Source organism: Rhineura floridana, chromosome 5, assembly GCF_030035675.1.
Source record: "Rhineura floridana isolate rRhiFlo1 chromosome 5, rRhiFlo1.hap2, whole genome shotgun sequence".
Classification (NCBI taxonomy): domain Eukaryota; kingdom Metazoa; phylum Chordata; class Lepidosauria; order Squamata; family Rhineuridae; genus Rhineura; species Rhineura floridana.
This window is the reverse complement of record NC_084484.1, coordinates 140,564,683-140,591,870: the sequence shown is the minus strand read 5'-3', so window position 1 is coordinate 140,591,870 and position 27,188 is coordinate 140,564,683. Positions and strand designations below refer to the sequence as shown.

The following is a 27,188-nucleotide window of genomic DNA, read 5'->3' as shown; positions in this document are numbered from 1 at the left end:
GCACATTCATACTTTGTGTATTTGTAAAGTATCTGATGTACACCAAAAAGTATAGGGAATAGGGATCCTCAGATGATGATCTCAGCTAGTGTGCAGGAGACAGAAAACAGATGTACACCAAAAGGTATAAGCTGTGAAGTGGCCCTTACTCAGAAGTTGATTCTAATACATTCATGGGGAGTTACTGAATAAAATACCTTGTCTCTTTAAGAACCGAACATACCTAACACATTGCATAGCAACTGCCTCTCGCATTTCAAGCATCCTCCATGCACAGAAACTGGATTCATCACCAGGCATAGGAAACAATCCTGTTGTGGGTTTTCTTTCAGAACTTGTGTTTTTTTTTAAACTGCCTGCAACTTTGTGAAAATTTAATGAAGCATTTATTTATTATTTTTATTTTATTTATTGTATTTATATACCGCCCCATAGCCAAAGCATGTCGGAATAAATAAGCCACTGGTAAGAGATGCTTTTGGCAACAGCCATCTGCCCTTTAAAAAATATGGGACATTTGGTTTGGAAGGGGCAATAGCAGAATTTTGAATCACAGCTTTTTCGTTGCTTATCAAAAACAGAAATTGATCAAGACTGCATTTGATCTATTCAAATGCAGGAATTGATTCGCTGTAATATGGCCACCAGCTTTTCAGCAAAGCGGAACAATAGTTTCTGAGTTTGTGCACAAAGAGTAAAGGAAACATTATTGGACACTCTTGTTTAGGGCTGTAGCTCAGTGGCAGAGCATCTGCCTTGCATTCAGAAAGTTCCAGGTTCAATCTCCAGCATCTGGGTCAGGCTGGGAAAAACTCCTGCTTCAAACCCTGGAGAGCTGCTGACAGTCTATGTATACAATTGCCTCATTCACACAACACTAAACAATGGCTTATTATGAGTGAACCCAACTATATTTGTAGCTATTGCTAAAAGTCCCTCAACCACAGTTTATAGGTGATTTATAAACCTTAGTTAACATTAAGCTTAGTGTTATATGTGCATCTAGATGTCTCCTTAACTATGTTTAAGGAGCTGTCACTGCCCAAAAGCTATAGAGTGGTTCTTCCTGGTTTTTATCTCCTTTAATGAGGGAAGGGAGGGAATGTAATAAACTAAGATTAAAGTGATTGTCTGTGTGAGGCCTCAATTTTAACTATGGTTAATATTAACCATGGCTTAGCACTATGTGTGAACCTGGCCAATACTGAGTTAGATAGACCAGTGGTCTGACTTGTGTTACGAGATGTGTTCTTGGGAACCTGAGGGTGTGAACCTGCCACCCACATGTCCCATGAAACACACCTCCTTGAGAGGAGGGGGATCTTTTGCTAGGGATAAAACAAGCACGTTGCCCTGAAATGAGCTAAATGGTGTGTGTATAACCCAAGAAATGCAGGTCCAAACCAGACTAAAGCAAAGCTTTCTTTTATTGAAAGAAAAGAGAAGAATAGCATTAAAAAATTACTGGGTGCGTGGCAGCATTAATCATTAATATCCTAACCCATTCATGACTTTAAACTAAAGAGATTAAAGGACCCTGTTACTATAAAGAGTGACAGGTAGGAGAGATTACCTATCCTAGGCCCAGGAGTGAGCAGTTGAATACAGCTCAAGCGATGTGGAAGAGCTCTGGCCCCAAAACAGGAAAGATTCTGTTTGTCTCAAGGCGTGTGCCGAGACACAAAATCCCTTCCTGGTTCTTCGCCCTGAGGTCCTGTGTGGAGAGCGTTGTTACACGTGTTGGAGCTCAGATCACCATTAACCCCCCTTTCCTCCAACTCCAGCCTCTTTTTAAAAGAACTTTTTCTCTCTCACCCCCCCCCGCAAAGGAGGGGTCTGGGTATGAGGTGATTTTGTGTGTGTGTGTGTGTGTGTGTATGTGTTTCTAGCTGACACTGAGAAACTCAGGCTACTTTTTCTAAAGTTTTCTTTGAACAATGGAATGATTCTGCCAAGCCCGAGGGAAATCTGCCAAGGAGAAGATAGCATTTATTCAGCAGCTCTTAGTTATTTTGTTGCTCACGAAATGACTGTTGTCCTTCGCACAATACCTCAGGAACGCATAGCCAGCCATACAAGGGGTGTGTGTGTGGTGAGAGTTGTAGTTCAGCAGGCTCCAGGGCCTTGCACCTAACATTTGGTATGGGGCAGTTTTCTATGTTCCTTAAAAAAATAAAACCCAATAACTTGTGTGTTATCATTGCACATGATTATCTGCACATGAGTTGCACATTATTTCCTACAGGATTGTATAGGCGTTTTGTAAGAAGTGAAGTGAATGAATGAATGAATTTATTTCGGTCACAGACCAGCCTAGATAGTATAGATACAAAATACACAAATTACATCTTACAAAAAGCCGCAAGATAAAAGCAGGAAAATATGAAGAAATAAATAACAGTTAAAACATTTACGCCATATCTAGTATCTTTTTCCTACAAATAATGGCGGCTGCGCAAAATTTGGCTACCTTGGTGGTAACCATAGTGTTATACTGAGAAATATAAGTTTTCCTGTACCTATAGAAATGCTGACAATACATGTAGAATAATGACAATGACCTTTGGTAAGTTGGCAACAGTAGGTCATTGACCGTTTGCTAGAAGTCAGCAAAACTGGGAATAATACAATGAATGATTCAGAGGTTGCAGTTTGCTTATCTTGTAGCTTTGTGCACAGTGCAAAAGTACAGAGCATGACTAACCCCCACCTTTGGAATGTCTATGTATTGCCAACTGCTTGTAACTCAGAGTATAATTGCCTGTAAGAATTATGAATGCTTCAGAGCTCACAAACTGACACGAGTCTAGGTAAGCTCTCCGTTTGCAAATGTATAGTTAATAAAAGGCCTTGGTTGGTCATTCTGAGTCTCCGTTGTTTGGTATTGGACCTCAACCAGCGGCACGAACCTCAATTCTGGTGTAACAGTTCTGGTGAGCCAGCCAGGAGCCCTCTGGTAAACCTTACGAGTGCTTGGGCCGTGCCAGAGAGCTAGGGTAAGAGTGCTCCAGGTCGTTTTGACCTGTCCCTAGGGCCGGGCAGATGGAGAGCAAGCACTACGTAAGTAGTAATCGAGGACTCCCATTAAAGACTCAGACGAACCAATGCCTCTCATCCGGACGCGGATTGCCCCTCACAACGGACTTTGGTAAGCATTGCCAGTGTATGTGGAGAGGGAGGTGTGGATGACGGCCTGCTGAAAAGCTCAGGGGATCCTGGGGAATGTGGAAACTCCCACTTGACTCTGAGTGTTGAACACAAGATGAGTCAGATTTTTTGAGGAAACAGGTGAAAAAAACCGGAAACTGAGAGCAGGCGTCACAAAGAAAAACAAAAGTATTGTAGAACCCTGGGTACATGGGATAAAGTTGTTGTAAATGTTTGTATAAAATGGTCATGTGCTTGCAAGAAAAAGAGAAAAGGGATGGTTGGGCATAAGATGTGGAATGGAATAGAATGGAGTCAGTAGTTTGGCTCCTGTGTGTAGCATTTTCCTGGGAAATGAGAGTGGTGTCAGGATGATTTTGTTTAAATGGATGTTTATGAATTGAGTACTCAGGTGTGAATTAAGTGTCTGTGTGAAGGTTTTCTGTGGGAATGTTATGAGGGAACTTTCATTCCCTTATTGTCACTTCTTAAAACATGTGGTTGTTGTTTTCCTTGCTGCGTGGATCGGCTGTGGAGTTCAGGCATTCTGTTTCTGTTTGATGCCCTTGTTTGGCACAGGATTCAAAGAATTTAATTTGTTTCTGAAGTAGCGGTTAGCAATCTTTTGAGTTGGTATGAAGAGATTTGTTCTGTTTGTTTAAAGCAAGGCTTGAAGAGAGATAGAGGAATGAAAGGCTGCAGGGACAGAGCCGAGGAGACTCTGAGTCTCGGTGTAAAACCTTGAGACCAAGAGATTTCTTCCTGGTTTCGGATCAGCGCTCTTCCACGTAGCTTCGGCTGTATACAACTGCCCACTCCAGGCACAGGATAGGTAATTTCTCCTACCTTTCACCTCTTATAGTAATAAGGTCTTTTGATTTCTTAACTTTAAAGTTATGAAGGAGTTAGGATGATAGATGCTGTCATGCACCCAAGTAAGTTTGTGGTGCTTTCTTGCTCTCTCTCTCAGTAAAATCAGGCTTTGCTGTGTTTTGTTTTGGACCTGCATTTCTTGGGTTGAATATATGCACCATTTGAGCACATTCCAGGGCAAAGCGTTTGTTTTGTCTCTAGCAGTGGATCCCCTCCTCTCAAGAAGGTGTGCTTCATGGGACATGAGGGTGGCAAATGCATACACTCAGGTTCCCAAGAGCACATGTAGCCAAGTTCTGAATGTAACTGGAATGAGTGTAATTTCCTTTCTTACTATGTTTTGCTGTCTCTTGTTTTAAAGTGAGTGGGGAAATGTTCTTTAAATGCTGTGGTAAATCCAGAGGTTAAGGTATAGAAATTCCCTGGCACATTGTTATCCCCCCTCCCCTTCTGGCCCTGGCAACAAAGCTTTGGCAAATGATGGTTGTGATTGTGATACAGCAATTAGCCAATGTTGAGACTGGAGAGGTTAATTCATTAAGCTATTATAGGGGTTCCCTAAACTGGGTCCCATCCATTTTGAAAGCCCTTGATAACACTTGTGTCTCCCTCCCCTTCGAAGAGTCCTGGGGAATCGGCGCCTTGTGAGTATTTTGAGCCAGTGGGGCTAGGTACTTGGAAAAGATGGAAACAGGATTTACACTGGGAATGTGGCATTTGAAGGTGGCTCATCCCTAAACCTACTAGGCTTGGTTGTTTTGTGTATGGAGTTGGAGATTCCAAATCAAAGAAAAGTGTTATAGCCGCTTGGGGACTTTATAATGCATGTTAGGATTTGTTAGAAGAAGAATGCAAGAAAAGTCAGGATTCAGGTAGAGGAAGCCTTTGAAATAGAGCGCCTCCATTTGACTGAGGCTGAGGAAAGGGAGTATAGAGAGATGGTTCTGGAAGTTTTGAGCTTCCTTAAAGCAGGCAAAAGTATAGGGACATCACCCTTTTAATGAAGGGTGATATGTGGAAGGAACCCCAGTTTATGGGGCCAGTTGTAAGATTGAGGCATACAGGATGTAGAAAGCAGGTTTTGAGATACATAGAAAGACAGTGAACAGGTTCAAGAGTCAGTGACTATTTGTGATGGATAAGGAATGTTTTGTGCAAATTCGTGGATTGTTTTAGGATAACAAAGAGAACTTGTGTTTTTGTATGATTTTTGATAACGTCTTTTTAAAGGCTGGCAATATTTCCTTTGTAATGCAGCACAATTTGGAAAAATTGGGGGTCACCATTTGGGAACTGGGAAAATTGGCAAGAAAACCAGGCTTGGGTTTTTAATAATAATCCAGCCTGCAAAACTAGAGATCTTTAGCACAAATTTTGTAGCTACGGGAGGAGGTGATTCTCTCCTAGAACAGGGTGTCATGGATCACAGTGCAGAACCATCTTTAGCACCACAGGAAAAGATTTCTTTGACTAAAAAAGTTGAAACTCCAGAAACAGTTGAAACCAGAAGGGCTCCTGTCTTTGAGCAAAGTCTTATTAACGTTCTTAAAAGGGAACATACAAAAGCATCTTCTGAAAGTGCAGGCCCTTGCTTAAATGCTTCAGAGTTGCTTGAAAACACACACAAGATGTGTCCACTTCCATGGAAAAAAAATACTGATTTGAATGCTTCCCTTGGGTCTAGTACACCACTGTCTTTTGCTAATGAACATTCTTTTCCAGAGGAACAATCTCTTGTTGGCAAACAGCCTTTGGATCAAAACAAGACTCAAAGTATAGAGCTTCTAGCTTCAGGAAGAGTCTATCTAGATGTTGAATTTACTTTGAAAATTAATATAATTGGGCTTCCAAAACAGCAGCTGGTTTCTGATGCCATCTGCATGCAAATAGACAAGTTGCAAAGCCCTGATTCCAACAGGGAGTTGCCTTTTTTATTGTCACACTTTGTGCGTGCAAATTCAGGCACTGGTGCAAATGTGTTATTGCATGCAGTCCTTGATAAGTTAAGTAACAAGGAATCCAGAGTAATTGATTTGCATACAAGGTGTTCACTGGTGAAATTCCCTGACATGGTAAGAAACAGGGAAAGTGTATTTAGATATAAGGATAAGATTTACAGTAATATAGTATTCTTTAATGGGCCCAGCTTAAATGGTGTGATATGCATGTTTTGTTTTAACTATGCTAATTCTTTTCAGCCAAGTCATGACCAACGAGAAGAATTTTTGTAGATACAAAATGTTCTTTTTATCACAAATGCCGGCTTCTCTTCCTTCCTATATCTGTGAACAGATGGATTTGCATCTTGCAAAGAGAAACTTAATTTTCCTCTCTGGGGCTCCTTTTCCTGTTTTTCCCAGTATTTCTGTATCTTTCCAGCAACCTCTGTACATGATCAGAGGCTAGGGAAACCTGTTGTGTGTTTGTTTGTCAGAAACCTTTCTTAATTGTATCTTTTTCACTACTAATGGCCTGTATACAAGGCTGCAAAAGTGTAAATACAAAGGTGCATGAGGGTTTCACCCCTCCTTTTCTTTTAGTAGAGATCTGTTTTCAAATGTTGAAGACCATGCTGTATGGTATGTACAGATGTGTGCAAAAATATTAATAATGTGGAAAAACAATATTACAACTTAGTGTTTGGCTATCTATGTGAGAACATGCATGAATCATACACACATTTCCATACCTCATTCAAATAATGAGTGATTCTATATCGGGTCTTATAATGTGAGAGAATGTTACAGATGCCACACAAGATTTCACCCAGATCAACTATAAAAGAGTGTTTGAAATAGGGTTTGTCTTTAATTATGACCAAATGGATATGTAAATCTCTGAGGCTAAAGAAAAAGGTCCTCAGGGAAAGATATCAAGGTTATTTATATTGTGCATTGTATTATATTTTATGAACTTTATGAATAGCATTGTAATCAGTCTAGAGTTAAAGAAGCACAGTCTCTTCCCACTAATGTTCCTTGTCATTAGTAAAAGGGGGAAATTATGTGTGAGAAGTAGTAATCTTTTGGGTTCAACCTTTTCCAGTTTTTGTATTCCACTAAAATAGCAGTTAAAAGCAAGGAAACACAGATGCCCTCTCAACCATGGGACCCTGATGCTTTGTTTTCCTCAGAAGGACTGTTTTTAAAGGATCTGATGAATTCCCACCCCGACATGCCAGTGGGACTCGGAGATTTTTCCAGGAGCAGCTAACCAAAGGCTGTTATTGCCTCTGCCCATGCTAGTGGGAGAAAAGGCATTTCTAAAAGTCACACGGGTGAAGGTGGGTTCTGAGAAATACAGTCTCCGTACTTTTTCCTTCCAGAAAGCAAGCTGCTGCAATAAACTGTTTTTCTCATCACTTGAATTTCTAATTAGCATCAGCAACCCACAGACTGATCGATTAAGCTGACTATCTGATCTTTTGAAGATGAACTTTGTACAAACCTGCAGTGTGTTTCAAGACCATGATACTTGTTTTATTTCAATTGTAATATTGAATGTAATCATTTATGCATTGTGTTTTATGTGACTATTTAACCATTGGCTGTTTTTCCTTACATAGTTTAAGTGTTAAGAATGTTTTGCTCTTGGGATGTTTTTGGCCTTTTAAATCCCTCGTGATAGGGTCTACAGAATTTGGCTATTTCAGAACAATGGTTAGGAATGGTGCAATGCCCAAGAAGCGCACCAGTGGGCTATAATTAAGCATGATTATGATTAATGTATCTTATGGCTCTTTTATGCTAAGAAATGAATCAAGTTCAACTATTGTATATTCTGGACATGGGTGCGTGTGCCTTAGAACATTTTGTGATTATGTTGTTATTGATGAGTATTATATACAACCTATGCTAAGATATATCAATAGATGCTTTTGTGGTATTAAGGAAATAGTAGGATGGTCCTGTATGGACCATCCAGAGAATAGATCTGTTTCAACACCTCAAACCCATTGCATTAGGTTATGGCCTAGCTGATCTCCAGAAGTTACTTTCTCATCCTATGTTACAGAAACAATTAGAAGCAGTTAAACAAATGGGAGAACAAACTACACGTCAGATAGCACATGATTGCTATACAGTCACTTACATTATAGATAAGTTCTTATAGATAGAGACATACAGATGGTGGAATTCTCTCTTTGGTTGGGGTGAGGATGCCAAAGGAGGTTTAATTCTTATAATGCACCCCATTGTGGTGATTTTGATATTTTAATTCTGGTCTTTGTTTTAATGGCTCTTGTGATATGGATTCAAACTCAAATGGCACAGTTATGCCGAATGGAAGTCAGCATTAGAGTCTGGGGGCAAGATAGTGACTGAGGGGTGAAAGGACATCTGTATGAGTATGCCCTTCACCGGGGGAAGTGTAATAGCTTGGCTAACCCTATTTTCTTTCAAGTGGAATCTAGGAGGTGCAAGGCCAAGAGCTATAGCTTCCTCCCCAACTGTCACACATACCCCCACCGGATGGTATGACTGGTAATGCGTTCCAAAGGTTTTGTGCAAAGAAAAACAAGGGCAGAGTTAAACGCTGTTGCATAACTGTTATCTTATTCCTTTGGCAAATTTCCCCCACCTACAGTGAATCCCATTGTTCGTTAGAAAGAGCCTTAGTTGTTTTTAGTGTTAATTAAAAGCATACATGCAGATATACACGCACGCATATGAAGTTTTCTGGCCTAAATTAATGGAAAAAGCATTCAGGACAGTGAAACAATCCAGAAGTAACCTTCCTGTGTTAGCCATTTAAGCTAAAAGGTGGTTCAAGCATTTAGTGTAGCAAAGCTCTCCATAAGAGGAAATTAACGGTTTCACTGCCCTAAACGCTTTTTGAGGGAGGATTGTTATACTGAGAAATATAAGTTTTCCTGTACCTATAGAAATGCTGACAATACATGTAGAATAATGACAATGACCTTTGGTAAGTTGGCAACAGTAGGTCATTGACCATTTGCTAGAAGTCAGCAAAACTGGGAATAATACAATGAATGATTCAGAGGTTGCAGTTTGCTTATCTTGTAGCTTTGTGCACAGTGCAAAAGTACAGAGCATGACTAACCCCCACCTTTGGAATGTCTATGTATTGCCAACTGCTTGTAACTCAGAGTATAATTGCCTGTAAGAATTATGAATGAGTTAGAGCTCACAAACTGACACGAGTCTAGGTAAGCTCTCCGTTTGCAAACGTATAGTTAATAAAAGGCCTTGGTTGGTCATTCTGAGTCTCCGTTGTTTGGTATTGGACCTCAACCAGCGGCACGAACCTCAATTCTGGTGTAACAATAGGGTTACAATCCGCTAACAAGAAATGGAGATGTCCAACTTCGGAACCCGCTGGAAGAGCTTGTAGAATAGCAGTAATAAAAACATGACGAAGATCTCGATAGAAAGAACAATACAGAAGGACGTGTCCTACTGTCTCCCCCTCTCCGTTCTCACATGGGCAAACCCGTTCACAGTAGGGGACTCTATTATACCTGCCCTCGAGCAAGGCAGAAGGCAAGACATTATGTCTAGCCAAAGTGAATGCTTTTCTGTATTTAACAACAGTTAAGTTTACCAGATAGTATGCAGGAGAGAATATTCTTCCATTCAAACCCGTATTAGGGTTTTGAAAAACAGGCCTTCGTTCCAAAAGCGTCCTTGGAACTTGGCTTTTTTGGCTGAGTAGATGAATTGTGAGTTTGGCCCTTACTGGTTTAATTTTAGCTTAAAATTTGGATGCTCATCTTTCCTCCATACAACCCCTTTCCATCTGCATAACCAATGATCAGGCATTCTCTAGCATCCCTGGGTTATTTGTGAGTGAGTGAGAGTGTGTGAGTGAGAGTGTGAGAGAGGAGAAACGAAGGAGGCTGAAATGTGGAGAAAAGGGATAGGAAGGAAAGGCTACAGCAGGAGTGGGAAATGTTTGGCCTTCCAGATGTTGCTGAACTACAACTCCAATTGGCCCCCGCAAGCATGGTCAATGGCCAGGGATAATGGGAGTTGTAGTCCAGCAATATATGGAAGCCCAAAGATTCCTCACACCTGGGCTAGAGTGTTTGGATGGACTGAAAGACCTAAATTAAAACAATAACTTCAGGATATAGTTAAAAGGTAATACTGTTAGGAGCAGATAAAAACCATGTTAGTCTATTAGGACTAAACATACCCAAGCAACAGTCGATGATGTCTTTACTGGGACTATCTAAAACATCATAGAGTAGCAGTCAACCTTTTCAGTTGACTTGAACTCTTCTTCAGGCTGGGTGTTAAGCATAAAGGGTGGGGAAACAGAGGAAAAAAGATACTGCTGGGTGTGGTGATAAATCCAAGACTGCAGATTGCAGAGCTCTTTAAGACGGAATGGAGGGGATGTTAACCCTGACTTAATTTAGGAGCAGTTATCTGTGTCATGGAAGAGAACCATTAAAAGTGATATACCTTGAAGTTGCCATTCTCCCACAGAAATTTCAAAGAGAGACACCAGTGTAAAACAGCTGGCTTAGAATTTAGTTTGATGTTATTTGAGCCTGAATTAAACTAATGTCTATATTTCCCTCCACAGCTATTAATGTACTCAACAATGCTAAGAAGGCAATTGTCATATCAGAAGTTAGTCCTGTTGTAAATGATAACTGTACTTTTTCTGAATACATATATTTAAGCTTTAATTGTATCATCATATTACTATTTTCATTTCTTGCAATTGGCTATACTGCTTGAGTTTTTCCTCTGTACCGTATGTGTATGTGTGTATAGTGAGAGACAGAGAAACCAGCCAACTAGGGAATAACCTCATGTATCTGAGGAAGTGGTCTGTAATCCACAAAAGTTTATGTCAGAATACATTTGTTATCCTTTAAGGTGCCACAAGACTCACTTGTTTTTGCTACAACAGATGAACATAGGTACTTCTGTTGGGCCCAAACTAAACATGATGCTAAATACATCATTGGAAACTGCATTCATCTTGTTGCTTTTTTAATTTAATAGAAGCAGGGGAGGGCAGTTTTTGTTGGGGCTGCAGCAGATGGAGAGACAAGACCTAAAGCAGTGGTTCCCAACCTTTATGAGCACGGGACCCCCTTTATAAGCTGAAAAAAAAATGTGACCCCCCCTCCCCCCAGGGAGGCAGGCTGGCTGCCAGGAAGGAAGGGGGAAAGCAGCCTTTCTGTGCAGCCTTGCTTCTTTTTGCTTCACAAGAAGCCCTCTCCTTTCATTCTAAGTAAGGGTGCTGCCAGTAGCGGCAGTGCAAGGAGATGGGAATCAGTGATAGTAATCCCCTCTTCTTCCTGGTAGCTCCACCCTCAGCCTCCTTTGGCATCTGCCATGTATTTTATAGGCAGATGCCTGCCCTTAGTGCGCCTGAAAGATGCTCTGGAGCTTCAGAAAAGTCCTCCCCTCCTGTTTGGAGCAAGGGGGAGGTGTCATCTGCAGTGGCAGTGGGAAGCAGACAGTGTCGAGGGAGTGAAGACTTTTTTAAAAAATTAATAAATAATTCATTTCTTTACTGTTCACGGCCCCCTCTGGATTACTTTGCGGCCCCCCTGGGGGTCCCGGCCCCCAGCTTGGGAACCACTGACCTAAAGGTTCCATCCCCACTGCGATTCCAGTGAAAATCCCCCACCTTCCCAAATGCAGGTATGAGCTTTGGAACATGGGTGGGCAATCTGTGGCCCTCTGGGACTATGACTCCCATCATCTTTGACCATTGGCCATGCTGGCTCAGGTTGATGGGGGTTAGAATTTAGCAACATCTGCAGGGCTACAGGTTCCCCATCCTGCTTTAGAAAGAAAGCATCAATTAGCATGAATATGAACTATTTTTTACATAGCCATGTCATCAGTAGCAGATAGTGTGACTAGGGCTCCATTGTTCTTCCAGTTTCTTAACACTGGGGGTTGCTGCCGCAGACTGAGAGGGGGAAATGTGGGAAGCTCAGCATGTGGCAGCAGGAGTGTTGGATTGATGCCACCCCCTAAACCTCACCTCACTACTTGCTGTGGTCCTGACAAAAATCACCACCCTCCCCCCTTCTTCTGCAACTGGTATTAAATATTTTTTAAAACAAACTTGATGTGGTTTCTAATGACTCATTTAGAGTTGCATCTAGTCTGGTTTCCAGTGTTGTAAAATAGCCATTGCATGGGGGAAACGTTGCTTCTGCCATGCACAAAGAGAATATTCTCTTTGAGAATAATGCAGAATTGTTTCTTGCAGCGGAGGAGATACTCTGCTGTTGAAAAAGAACTTCTGTATTGGGAAGATATTGTTTGATAATCCAGATGAGACACAGGCAGAATTGGGGTAGGGAAGCCAGCTGAACTGGATGGAAGTGTGTAAATGGTCTTGGACCAGTTTGTACTGCCCCCTAAAGGATCAAGTTCACACTCTGGGGCTGCCTTTCCCAACCTGCTGCCTTCCATATGTTTTGAACTACAGCTCCCATCAGCCCCAGACAGCATGGCTAATGTTCAGGGTTGATGGGAGTTGTAGTCTTAAAAAAAGTAAAAAAAAAAAATCTGGAGGGCACCAGGCACATGCTTGGGAAGAGTGGTCTGCAGTCTCTTCTGGAGTTTGTGGGAAGTGTAGGTAGCATTTGTGGCTAGGAATGTTTTTTGCCAACTGTGGCTAGTATGTCAGCTGTGACCTTTGCTGGAGAGGTTAGACCTAGTCCTAGTTACTCATACATCCAGGCAACTACATCCAGACTACTGTAATGTACTCAGCCTTTGAAGAAGGTTTGGAAACTTAATAATGGTACGAAACATGGCCACCCAGATATTGGTTGGGGCCAGGCTTTCACAACATGTGACATAGATTTTGAATTAGCTGCACTGATTTCTAGTGCATTTCCTTGCCCAATAAAAAGTGCTAGTTTTAACCTTCTAAACCCTTAATGATTTGAGGGCAGGTAATCTCTAAAGGATCATCTTCACCCATATAAACCTGCCCATGCTTTAAGATTAGCCCCATAGATCTTGTTCATGGGGCTTGTCTGCAAGATCAATTAGGTTGGTAGACAGGAGAGACAGGGCCTCTTGGGTGGTGGCCTTCCTGGCTGTGGAACTCCTTGCTAACTGATGAGCTGTACAGTACAGGCCTCTTCCAAGTTGCCATTTCTTAAAATATTCTAGTGTTGCTGGTGTTGAAACTGTTGAAGCTGACCTTTATAGAATCATGGCCTGTGTATTGCTTTTCAAGCTGCAGTTTTATAACTTTTTGGTGTATGTATTTCTTTTAAAACTGCTTTTTGACTATTTTGACTGTAACTGTATGATTATTCGTAATATTATCATTCACGTAAGCCCCTGTGTGAGGGCTATTCTCCAAAAGATAGCCTTAAAATACTTGTATTAAATAAACAAAGCTACCGTAAACAGTGTTTAGTCATCTTCACTAGTTTGTGTGAGGCAGAAACCATGTCACCATCTTCCAAAGCAATTGTTCCCAAACCTTTTCCCCCACAGACAACTTGTAATTTGCTGAAGATCTTGGTGGACCACTTAATGATGTTTCTGCCTGTTATTTATTTATTATTGTTGTTGTTATTGTTATTATTTACATTTGTATACCGCCCCATAGCTGAAGCTCTCTGGGTGGTTTACAACAGTGAAAAACATTAAAAACAAATATACAAATTTAAAAACACTTAAAAAAAACAATTTAAAACGTATTCTGCCTTTTCTCCCAGCAGGAGCCTAGGGCAGCAAACAAAAGCACTAAAAACACTCTAGACATCATGAAAACAGACTTTCAACTATATTACAACAAAACATCCTTGAAAACATATTAAAACAGAACATCTTTAAAAACATTGCTATTGCAATTGCAGTGTCCTGTCCTAGATCCAGTATAATTTAATCATATTTTTAGTGCTCCTTGTATTGCTTACATATTGTTTTTATTGTACAATAAAACAATGTATACCATAAAATATATTGTACAATAAAACAATATGTAACTAGTAACAGTAGCCCCCCAAAAAAGCTTGTAGATCACTGGTGATCTATGGAGCACCATAGCTCCTCAACCCCCCTTAGTGAAACTCCTGCTCCAAAATGAAGTTAGGGAGTGATCCAGTGCTGGTGGGGAGTTTCCTGGGATGCCATCTTGCTAGGCGCTATAGCCAGGGCAGAAAGGTTGGTGGTGGTGGCTGTCCTTCCTTTTTTCCCTATTTTAAATCCCCCCTTCCATTTACTTCTCTAATTCAAATTTTAAGTTTAATTTTTTTCCCCTCCCATCCATGGCCTCCCCTGACATGCCCCTGCAACACCATGCAGTATCCAACTGAAAGTTCCACTGGCACATGCACTTCTTGGCTGCACAGCAGAACTTCCTCTCCCACATCCCTCCCCGTGTGTACCCTAAATATTTCTTGGGGGGCATTCCCCCAGCCCTCTGGAGCAGAGTTAGTGGGTACGTGGGGAGAGGGGAAGGAGAGGAAATTCCATTGACACAGCCCAAAATGCTTGCACTTCGTGGGACTGTTTAGTTGGATACTGCCAATCCTGTTCTCTGGGGGTAGGGGGACATCTATGCCCGTGGAGCTTTCCATGGATGTCCCTGCCCCCCCTCCAATGGCAGAGTAGCACTTATGGATCTCCCCAAGCCCCCTTAGCTAATTGTCTGCTAGCTTTAGGATTACTCTGCAAGTAACCAAGTTGGTTGGGGAGGGGGGGAAATGGGAGAAAGGAAAGTCATAACTTTTTAGGTACCTTCATTATGTGCGCACCTGGGTTTTACAGATCCAATCACCTTTGGTGCGGCTTTTAAACAAGAACAGCTGCTTGCTGATTGGTTAGATGAGATTTATTTATTTATAGGAGAAAAAGTAGCTTAATTGCCTACCTAAAATCCTCTCAAGTTAGCTGGTTTGGCAGGTTTTTTCTTTTTTTGCTGAGTGCTCAGCAGCATGCTTTTGTTTTATGCTGAAGCTCTTCAGAAATGAGAGGCTCCCTACTCAGCATAATTTGTATCTTTCCTCCTTAAGCATTAAACAGTGACAGCACACAATACTCCTGCTACGGGATGTGGGGGATGTTCGCTTCCTTGACCTGTCTATGAACTTCAAAAAAATATCCCCGTTTGCCCATATAATTGTGGGTTTAATGCATTTTCCATTACATTGTTCTTGTTCAAACGTGGTAATCCCTGCCTCTGATAGTCTTATTCCATGTGTTATCAAAGGCCTGCCTTTGTCTTCTGCAACTTGTGAATCAGACATGAGCAGCTGATGGCCCACAGGCTGGAAGTACATCTGCATGTTTTCTACATCTGCATGTTTTCTCTCTCATAGGGTTCTTGTATAAAATGCATCCCTCGTGTTAAGCGGTTTAACCCATAACTGTGAAGCCCTCATTGCTAAGTGGCACCTATTTTATTTATAGAGGCTGACCAGAGGCCGCCCATGCAGCGTGGGCAGCAAAATTCATTCATATTATTAGAGCTCTGCTAGATCAGACCAAAGGTCCATGAAGTCCAGCATAATCTTTTTTTTAAAAATGTTTTGCACAGTGGCTAACCAGGTTTCTTAGGGAAGCCCAAAAGGTAGGCATGAGGCCAACAGCCCTGCCGTGCTCTCCAGCAGGTGGTATACAGTCATCATTATTAGTAGTCATTGATAGGCACTTGTTCCCCATGGATCTGTCTAATTCTCTTCTAAAGCCATCTAACATAGTAGCCATCAACATATCTTGTAGCATATGTGAGTTCCATAAATGAATCATGTGCTGTATGAAGAAGTAGACATTTCTGGATCTACTACTGCTAATCAATTTCTTAACAGGATGTTCCTGAGTTTAGTATTATTAGCAAGGGGGAAAATTCTCTCCCTCTCTGTTTTCTCCACACCAGGCATAATTGTAGAAATTTCTACCATCAAACTATTTGGGGAACCACTAGATCCACTGTCTTCTTTTCCACACCTGTGCAGCAATTAATATTGAAAATGTGTTCCCACTGGAGCCAATGGAAGGGTGCTTTAAAAGGAGACATTGGGGGAGGGGGGTTCAGCTGGCAAGGGAATTGTTAACCCTCCTGTCCTGTGTTCTGTGATACCCACACAACCACACACAACATTGACCCCTCTCATGGCAATTATGCTTGTAATAAAAGTTTTCTATTAGCTTCCATGGGAGGCTATTTTCGATCATGGGAGGGATCCTTGTGGAGATTGTAGCTGGGGAGGGAAAGGTAAACTCCAATTTCAATCTCTTTGAAAAATCCTCCCCAACATTAATTCCACGGAGAGAGGTGTGAGTGTGAGTGTGTGTGTGTGTGTGTGTGTGTGTGTGTATGTGTGTGAGAGAGAGAGAGAGAGAGAGAGAGATGGGTGTGTGTTAGATGTGAGAATGAATGCTACCTTTCCATTGTTGTGGTAACCTCTTCTTCAGGCACTTGTACCCCAAATTGTGTTGCTGTTCCTAAGAACAATGGTTTCCTTTGTGAGTAAGCAAGGCCTTATAAAAGAGCCTCCAATACCTTTCTTAGTATTATAGGAGAGACAACTTATTTTGAAGAAGAGCCAGCAAGAACAACCATGAATATTACAACTCTATTTTAAATGCATAACAGTTCTGCCAGGAAAAGATGACAACCCTAGTAGTTCCTGTACTGCATGAAACTGACACCCACAGCTTTTCCTTTCTTAGTGGCTATACCATTCCTCTTGGAGTAAATTTCAAAAACATGTTGGAACTCAGAGTTAATTAGTGAAAGTGATTGGCAGTAGGATTAGGGTAAGTAACTGTTTCGTCATACATAGTTAGCAGCACATTTAACCTATAAAATCTCAGAAGTGAGTCCCATTGAGTTTAGTGGGGCTTACGCTCATGTAAGTGGGTATAAGGACTGGATCCTCTCTTATGGAATTCATTGCCGCAATATGTAGAGATGGTCACTTAGGTGGCTCTAAAAAGGATTAAACACAAATCATGGAGGATAGGTGTACCTACAGCTGTTAGCCATGGTAGTTAAATAGAACCCCTATGTTCAGAGGCAAGGTACTTTTGAACACCAGATTCTGGAACAAACAAAAGGGGAGGCTTGTTGCCTTTGTGACGTTTCATAAGCTTCCCAGAGTCATTGAACGAATCCCTTTGAAGACAAAACAATGGAACAGAACTGGGATGGGAAACTTGTGGCTTTCCAAAGATTGTTGGACTACAACATTTTTATGATATCACTTTAAGATAATTCCTACAGCTGAAGTCACTTAACAAGTAGTCCTTTTAAATACCTTGAGCAGCCATTTGCATTCAACCCCCATGTATTTTGAGGGGGTTTCTATATTAATGCTGCTGATAAAAACTGTCCAGAGGAACTGGATAAAAAATGGTAAGCAATTTAAGAAATAATTATTAATGGGAATGAAAAGATCTATTCCTATATTGAAAATTAATTGTAATTTATTTTGGATACAGAACTAATGGAAATGCATCTATCCTGCACCTATTAATTTTCATCCAAGTGAAAATCTGTTAAGTAAGTGTTTTCCACTATCCCTTAAGAAACTGTAGGTAATAATTTTTAATTTTTAATTAAACCAGTCATATAAATTGAAGCTCTATGAATATACAGTGTACATTTTTATTCTGTATAGTATGTGCTTGAAAGGCCATTGAAAAAGACACACAAGTCGAAACTCGTCTGGCCATAATATATGCATCTTGCTCCATTGAGATACAGATTTAAAGCCTACAAGCAAGAGTACCAGCAGTTTATATAAAAAGCACTATAGCAGCAATGTATGTATTCATTTATGAGTATGGACTTAAGACTTAGGCACTTTTGATTCAGGAGATACTCTTCCTGTCTCTTTAAAAATTTTATTTGTACGAATTTTGTGTTTGTTATTGTATGTATTAAAAAACTTTTTTTATTTTTTTTTAAAAATTGTTTTGCATAAATTGGAATTGTAATGACCACATACCCTAACTTTCTATAAGACATGGACTACAACTCTCGACAGTCTCGGCCAGTGTGGTCAATGGTCAGGGATGATGGGAGGGCCACAGGTTTCCCTTTCCTGGAATAGTTATGCCTTTCCAGTTGGGTTTAGCAAGCAGTGGTTACATGCTAGTATTAACACTATGAAATGGCTTCATGTCTCACATTTGTAATAGCTGCCCAGGAAGTAAATGTTCAGTGGCTAAGTACAGATCACCTCCACTTTCTGTGATTAACACTAATATCAAAGCCACAGCAAAGGAGGAAAGTGTTAACTTTTTTTGAAATGAAATCAAGCTTTTTTTTAAAAAAAAGAAAGCAACCAACACATTCAGATTTTGACACTTTTCAATATTAAATTGCAAATGTCAAAATGTTCAGAGTGAAATCACGTATCCATCCTTTCAAGTGAAAAGGAAACAAAACATGGCACCAAAATTTAAAACCTAAGTTTAGGGCATAGTAGTCAAATTTTAATTCAGATTGTTTTGTTGACAATTTGTGTAATGTCTGCTTAAATCTTGCTGGGTAAGAAAAAAGGTGGTATCCCATATTCTCTAGTTTTGTGATATTAAGTCTTTGTGTTGCCTGCTATGGTTTATTGTTTACGCAATGAGGGATCAAACAGAATTAAGGTAGACGTACAGAACATGCTGGAGGATAGCCAGGAAGAAATAGGTACATAAGAAGCTGCCTTTTATTGAGTCAGATAGATCATTGGTTCATCTAGCTCAGGATTGTCTGCTATAGGAACATAGGACACTTCCTTATATTAGATCAGAATACTGGCCCATCATATGCATTTTTTGTATACATTGACTTTCAGTTGCTTTCCAGAGTCTCAGGGAGATAAAGGTTTTTCACATCACCTACTACAGGTGTGAGGAACCTTTGGCCCTCCAGATGTTGCTGTACCTCCTAGACCCACAGCAGGGTTAGCCTGTCCAGATGCTGTGCCTGTAACTTCTATCGTCCCTAGCCGCTGGCCATACTTGTTGGATTTTATGGAAATTGTAGTTCAGCAACATCTGGAGGGCCACAGATTCCCTATGCCTGACCTACTATGTGATTGTTTTAAACTGGAGATGCTGAGGATTGAACCGGGGACTTGTTGAATGCAAAATATGTGCTCTACCACTCAGCTACAGTCAGAATCTCTGCTATCCTTTAGAGCATGAGGTAGTTAACATTTTTGACCCAAGGGCTATATTCATCCATGGCCAACCCTTTGGGAGCCGCATGCCAGGGGTGTGGCCACAGCATGCTCTACCATGCATGCACACTCATTCAGGCATACAGCTCTCTCCTCAGCTAATCCATGCACATAAACCAAGGAGAGGGTTATTGCCCCCTCCCTGCACATCACTTGATGAATCTGATGACCATCAGGGTACTGGGCTAGGTGGAAAGCTTAAAGCTCCCTGCTCACCCTGGTGCTGTGTCTACTTCATTCCCTCCCCCCCCATTTTTTGGCTGCCACCCCCAAAATGACTAGGAGCTTCAGGAGCCAGAAGAAATGTTTCAGGTGTCTGATTCCACCCCCAGGCTGGGGTTAGCCACCCTATTTTTGAAGAGTCTTTTAAATACTGAGCAATTTGAATACCAGTAGAATAAAATACACTTCCTGTAAAGAAATTGTATTAATGTGTGTTTTCTAGCTCATTTAATACTAGCATATCTTAAGCCACTAAGAAAGCAAACAATTTAGTGCTACTAAAAGGAATACCTTTGCAAGAGTGTGAATATAGTCTTTATGTTGGCACGAGGAACTTGAAGCCCCAGGGACTTTTACAGGAGCAGTGGCTGCATGCCATTTGAAGAATGGCAGCCAGAGGTGCATGTGCTCCAAGTAATATGCAATAGCAGGGTTCAGATGTACCTTTTAATGCATTGAAAGCATGCATGAGAAGGTTACTCGGCTTCACAAGCTCCACCCCCCTGCTGCAGCTGCACCCACTGTCCACATCCCCCACCAGCTGTGCAATTAATGACCATGACAGGCTCCTCCGTATGAGGGAAAATCCTGGGTCACAGTTGCCAAATGTGTGTTTGGCGGGGGGAGGATAGCATATCAGTCATGGGGGCAGGCTATGACCCCTTCCTAATTCCTATGGCTGAATCAGCGGCTTTTGATACCATCGACCATGGTATCCTTCTGGGGAGACTCGCTGATTTGGGAGTTGGAGGTACTGTATGGCAGTGGTTCTGCTCCTATTTAGCGGGTCGTCTCCAGAAGGTAGTGCTGGGGAAGTCTTGCTCGGCACCCTGGGTCCTCCAATACGGAGTTCCACAGGGGTCAGTACTATCTATCCCCCATGCTTTTTAACATCTACATGAAGCCGCTGGGTGCGGTCATCAGGAGTTTTGGAGTGCGTTGCCACCAGTATGCTGATGACACGCAGCTCTGCTTCTCCTGTTCATCCTTTTCAGGTGAGGCTGTCAAGGTGCTGAACCGATGCCTGGCTGCGCTAATGGACTGGATGAGAGCAAATAAATTGAAGCTCAATCCAGATAAGACTGAGATGCTGTTAGTGGGTGGTTCCCCTGACCAGATGGGAGAGGCTCACCCTGCTCTGGACGGGATTGCACTCCCCCTGAAGGAGCAGGTTCGTAGTTTGGGAGTTCTTTTAGAACCATCCCTGTCACTAGAGGCACAAGTAGCCTCGGTGGCACGGAATGCTTTCTATCAGCTTCGGTTGGTGGCCCAACTATGCCCCTATCTGGATAGGGAAAACCTTGCTTCAGTTGTCCATGCACTGGTAACCTCAAAATTGGACTACTGCAATGCACTCTACGTGGGGCTGCCTTTGAAGACAGTTCGGAAGCTGCAGCTTGTGCAAAATGCAGCGGCCAGATTGTTAACAGGGACTCAGAGATGTGAACATATAACTCTGATTCTGGCTCGCTTGCACTGGCTGTCTATATGCTTCCGGGCTCAATTCAAAGTGCTGGTTTTGACTTATAAAGCCTTACACGGCTTGGGACCACAATACCTGGTGGAACGCCTCTCCCGATATGAACCTACCCGTAATCTGCATTCAACATCGAAGGGCCTCCTTCAGGGGCCCACCCAGAGAGAAGCCCGGAAAGTGACAACAAGAAAACGGGCTTTCTCTGTGGTGGCCCCCGAACTATGGAACTCTCTCCCTGATGAGGTACGCCTGGCGTCAACATTGCTGTCCTTCCGGCACCAGGAAAAACCCTTTTTGTTCTCCCAGGCTTTTTAACAACATTTTAACAACATTTTTAACATCTATTGTAACACCTGCATTTGCACTTACGCTGTCAATATTTTAGTAATCTTAATTACTTAACGTCTTAACATCTTAATACCTTTAACTGATTTAATACTTTTTAAATATTTTTTAGGCTTGTGTTGTAGTTGCTTATATGTTTAATTATGTTCTACTACTTTTGGTATATTGTTTTTAAGTTGTTGATATGTTTTTACTTGTATATTGGATGTTTTTATGTTGTGCACTGCCCAGAGAGCTATGGCTATTGGACGGTATAGAAATATAATAAATAAATAAATAAATAAATAAATAAATAACTAGCTAGCTTGAGTGGGGATTTGAAGCCAGATCTTCCAGGCCCTAGTCCAACACTATAACTATTACACTGCTCTGGCTGTGAGTCTGTAGATTCTGAGACTGCAGAGTGTGGAGTCTGAAGGCAAGGATTTTCTTACCTCTTAATATCTCTACAGCACTTGGAAAATGCCAGGTGCTTGATAAATGTTAATTGTTTAATAATATTTCAGAACCATATTAAACAGCAGAGCAGTAAAAATGCAGCAATAAAAACAGAGCAGCAGAGTTAGAACCAGTTTAAGCAGCTTTTTTTTACAATAGGTCTTCCCCAGGCACTGGCAGATATAAAGTTAGATGCCAGGCCTGCCTCCTTACAGATTGCATTCCAAACACATTTGTGGTATCTGCTGCTGATAACACTTCATGCATCTGATGAAGTGGGCTTTTTCCCACCAAAGCTTGTGCTGCAACCCATCTGGTAATCTTTAAGGTGCTATGGTCCTCTGTTGTTTTTGTATAGAATTATGATTGCCTTGTATACTATGAGTAGCACAGCAACATACCCAGTATGATAAACAGTGACCAGAGCCTGGGAGGCATGAGGGAGACCAACGTTCTAGCCTTTGTAGATTAGAATCTAAAACAATCATCCAATATATTTACCAAGTGTAAATAGTTCCTTCTAGCTAAAACAGTGATAACTCTCCAGTGATCCATCAAATTTCCTATATGTATTGGTAAATGAATCACCTGGCTGGAAATACCTGTTCTGCAGAAGTTTCTGTTTATCCCTTTGGGTGGATTTATTAGTTTATTGAAATAATATATATGCAGAATGTGCTGGATGGTCAACAGTGCTCTAAAAATGTGCAGCATTTTAAGATGTTTTTAAAAATAGTGGTATTTAAGAGACAATCTGCTCACCTAAATCCATGAAAGAGGTGGAAATATGCAAAAATGCACATTCAGGTAAGATAGTGTCAGCTCTTCACTGAGACAGCAGTGTCTATGGGGGTGCAGGCAGGGCTGGAGATTCCTTGGTAATTACCAGGCCGTAAGTCCTCAGCCGGCAGCTTGGCTATAAATCTGCCAGGCTAGCAAGGAGGAAGCAAGATAAGGGCAGAGGCCGTTCAAAGCTTACATGCCAAGCCAGAAATCCAGAAAAGACAACAGTGAAGGTCTGGGTCTAGTTTGCCGAGAGATCAGTCCAAGTCAAGGTTCAGGGGATAGGAAGACACACAGTGGTCACACCTGACGTAGTCAGCAACAAGCTGAAGCCAAGGTTTGACTTTTAAGGAGCAGGTTTGTCAGCAGGTGTGAGCTATCAGCATTTTGGCCTTAAGTGGACAGGCCTGCCCCTCTTCTGCCTGACCTTCTGTTGTCTACATTCTGCAGGTGAGGGGGGAGTATCCTGTTCCCTGTCTGCATCTGGTTGAAGGGCTTCAGCTGTGTCTGGGGTGCTCTGCAGCTGAGGGGGAGAGGGAGCTGGGTTCTCAGGAGTTTCCTCCATTTCTCCTTCTGGGTCTGCTGCTTCTGGGTCTGCTGCTGTTACTCCCGAGTCATCCTCGTCTGATGAGTCCTCTGACGGGGCCATGACAGATAGATGAAATCAGTGTTTGGAAGAGGCTACAATGTAGTTGTATGCTTTTAAGGCATAATGTTGAACCATTTGTATTCATTTAATGAATGTTTTATGGCTGTCTTCCCCAACCTGGTGCCTCCCATGTATTTCTTTTTCTTTTTTAATTTTATTTATTTATTTTTATTTATTTTGTTACATTTATATACCGCCCATAGCAAGTAGCTCTCAGGGCGGTAAACAGAATAGGATAAAATACATACATCATAATAATAAAATCACAAAACATATAAGACACAATGAAAACAAAATACAATTAAACAAAATATAAGATGATAAAAAGGATTAGTATTACAAGATTAAAAAGATAAAAAGATTAAAATGATTAAAATGCCTGGGAGCATAAGAAGGTCTTTACCTGGCGCCGGAAAGATAATAATGTAGGCACCAGGCGTACCTCTTAGGGGAGGCTATTCCACAACTCGGGGGCCACCACAGAAAAGGCCCTAGATCTGGTAACCACCCTCCGGGCTTCACGATGGGTTGGTACCCGGAGGAGGGCCTTAGATGCTGAACGAAGTGAGAGGGTAGGTTATTCAAGATACAGTAAAAGTACAAAATGTTCCAATTCGATTACATAGAAGCATTACAAAATAAAGCAACAACAACCGCAAAAACAAAATATGAAATGAACAAAAGTAATAATAGGTAATTATTAAGGTTAACTTCTCACCCCTTCATATTTAAGCATAATAATATAATACAACAGTTTCCTAAATTGAGGTAAATAAATTAAATGGAGCTATTTCATCTATCACTTTATCATTCCAGAATTGTTTAAATAAAGCCCATTTCTCTACAAATTTATTTTGATGGTTATAATTCATCGCATTTCTATTATAAGTCATTTTTATCATTAATACTGTCTCCCAAGTTTTCTTCAACCAATCCATCAATGTTGGGGGGTTTGTTGTCCTTCCATTTTTGCATGATACATATTTTTGCCACTGTGAGCAAAGTAGCTACTAATTGAAAATCTACATTAATAATTTCTTCACGAAATAAGCACAAAAGAATTGTTTTAGGATTTCTGGATAACGTTTGACCTGTAATATTCTGTATTATATCTAAAATTTTGTTCCAAAAAAGTTTTATTTTAACACAGCTCCAAAAAAGATGTATAAAATCCGCATTACTTCTTCTACATCTCCAACAGTACATATTTTGATTAAATATTTTGCTTAATCTATGTGGTGTTAAGTACCATTGATAAACTGCTTAAAAAAATTATCTTTCAACTTACTATTTGATAATGTGGTTGGGATATTCTTAAACAACCAAATCCACTCTTCTTCCGATATTGATAAATTAAATTTCTCTAAATCTCTGCTCCATTCCTTTTTATATGTTGAATGTAATTGTTGCATACTTAATGAGGAAAGGATTTGATATATTTTAGCAATAGCATTCTTTTTCTCTTATTGTAGTAAAAAAGTCTCAAAAGCCGTAAAAGGATGTGGGTTTCCGTTTTTTTGTTTTTATTTGTTCTACTATATGCCTTCATTGAAATAATTGAAATAATGGAGGTCTCTTATTATTCAAAATTTCAGCTGCATTTTCATAAGAAATAATAAATCCTTGTTTAAACCAATCACTATACTTTAACAGTTTTCCCCATGTATGGTAATTAATAGTTGTAGTTGATTGTTTACAAATTCGTTTCTCAAAATTGAAGTCAGAGGGGAGAAACCTAGGGCCAGCTTTTTTACGCAATAAATCCATACTTTAAATACTATGTTTGTAGATGTAAGGAAATTCTGTTTAGTTATTATTGTTTTTGGCTTAACCCATAGTAGTTCCTGTAATCTTCTCCTGTACATTTCTTGATCTGCTTTTAATAAGATACTATTGCAATCTTCAAACTAATCCGTAATTAACGATAATTTGACTGCTTGGTAGTATCTAATAATGTTGGGTACTCCGAGTCCTCCATTACTAATTTTTTGATATGTATGTTCATTTGCTGTTCTACTTGGCTTGTTTGACCAGATAAATTTCAATATTTTTTTCTGTATTTGAATAAGTTCGTAGTTTTCTATTTCTAATGGTAAGGTCATAAAAATAAATAAAATCTTAGGTAGGATCATCATGGATATAGCTATTTTTCCTAGCCATGACAGTTGTAATTTTCCCCATTTATTTAAATCTTCCTCAATCTGTTTAAGCAATCTTTTATAATTATAACCTTTGATTATTTGAAGATTAGGATGTAGCCAAATGCCTAAGTATCTTATTGGTTTATCTTCCCATTGTAAACCCGTGTCCTTTAGCTGTTTTTCTATTTGCCTTTTGTATATATTAACTCCAAAGCACTCAGATTTATCTATATTTATTTTATATCCAGAAGTTTCACTATATGCACCTTAAAAGTGCTTTCAATAGATATTGCTGGGTGTGTTAAAGTTAAAGCTATATCATCTGCATATAAGTTTATTTTAAATTCCTCCGTACCGTATTTGACTCCTGTTATTTGTTGGTTATTTCTTATTAATGTTGCTAATGGTTCCAAAAAAATAGCAAATAATAATGGCGAGAGTGGGCATCCCTGACGAGTTCCACGTTTCAGCCAAATAGGTTTTGATACTTGATTATTAACATATACTTTTGCTGTGGGTTTCTGATATATTAATTCTATCCAGGATTTAAATATCCCTCCCAAGTTCATTTCTAATAGGGTTCTAATCAGAAATTACCATTCCATCCTGTCAAATGCTTTCTCTGTGTCTAAGAACAAAAATAACGCTTGTAATTTGCTTTTGACTTATTTCTATGCAGTCAACAATTTTTTTAATGTTATGTTGTAGTTTCCTATTTTTTATGAATCCCGTTTGGTCTTGCTTAATGTAGCTTGGTGTTATATTATTAAGTCTTTTTGCTATAATGGAGGTCCATATTTTTGCATCTTGATTTAATAATGAAATTGGCCTATATGATTCCGGCAAGGTAGGATCTTTGTTTGGATTTAATATAATTTTAATAATGGCTTCTGACCATGATGCTGGTAATTTTCTTTGTTGCGTTGATTCATTTATCATTGTTAGATAATGAGGAGTCAATGTATCCACAAATATTTTATAAAATTCGCTTGTTAACCCATCTGGTCCAGGAGCTTTATTATTTCCCAATGCTTTAATTGTCGTTCTTATTTCTTCTTCTAATACATTTATCGCTAAGGTTCTTAAATCTTGTCCTGTTACTTTAGGCAAGTTGACATTTAAAAATATTTTATCAATTTGTTCCCCTAATGGTTTTTGCGAAGAGTACAATTGTTGATAAAATTGTTGAAAACATTCTGCTATTTTTGTTGAATTCGTTGTTTTTCTGTCTTTATATTTAATAGATAGAACTAGAGTTATTGTTTGTTTATCTTTTAAAAATTTAGATAGCGCTCTTGATGGTTTATTAGCATATTCATGCCATCTTTATTTCATACTGTTAGTGTATTTTTCTAGTTTTTCAGTTTGCATTTTTTGATATAGCTGTCTCAATATATTTAATTGTTCTAATACTTTGATGATTCAGTTAGTTTGTTCAGTTTCTTTTTCGACGATCAACGAGATCAATTCTTCTTTTTGCTTGCGTTTTCTCCTTTGCTCAATTGTTTTTTGTATTAAGATCCCTCTTACGTATGCTTTAGCTGCATCCCATACTGTTGACCAATTTACATCTGGAGTTATGTTTTGTTCAAAATATAATTTCAAATGTTGTTTGATTGTTTCTCTAATATCCTCATTTTGCAAAATAGTATTGTCTAATCGCCATAGTCTATTATCTTGACATTGTTGTAATTTTAGTTTTATCTTTATTGGGGCATGATCTGCATACGTCATAGGTTGAATCTTAATTTCTTCTATTTGAGTGAGTAAATACAGAGTTGTCAGAAAGTAATCTATTCTTGAATATGAGTTATGTACATGAGAGAAATATGTATAATCTTTATCATCTGGATGATAGAATCTCCAAGCATCTGCTAATTTGTTCTGCTTCATCATTTCTATAAATGTTTTAGGTAATTTTCCTTGAAATGCTTTTTTTTTTAGATCTATCCATTGTAG

General features: G+C 40.0%; 1 protein-coding gene across 6 annotated transcripts in view; it reads left to right on the top strand.

The window, feature by feature from the left end:
• ST3GAL6 (ST3 beta-galactoside alpha-2,3-sialyltransferase 6) overlaps positions 1-27,188 on the top strand; it is an 83,521-nt gene that overhangs the window by 14,623 nt on the left and 41,710 nt on the right. The window contains exon 1 of one of the 6 annotated variants that reach the window (XM_061628250.1): positions 17,290-17,349. The exons of 4 other annotated variants lie outside the window; for them this stretch is intronic. In XM_061628250.1, the coding sequence (XP_061484234.1) occupies positions 17,307-17,349 (43 nt within the window). In that variant the 5' untranslated portion in view covers positions 17,290-17,306. Of the gene's footprint in view, positions 1-17,289; positions 17,350-17,443; positions 17,497-27,188 lie in introns of those variants that run through there. One more of the 6 variants, XM_061628253.1, reaches the window with a different exon arrangement.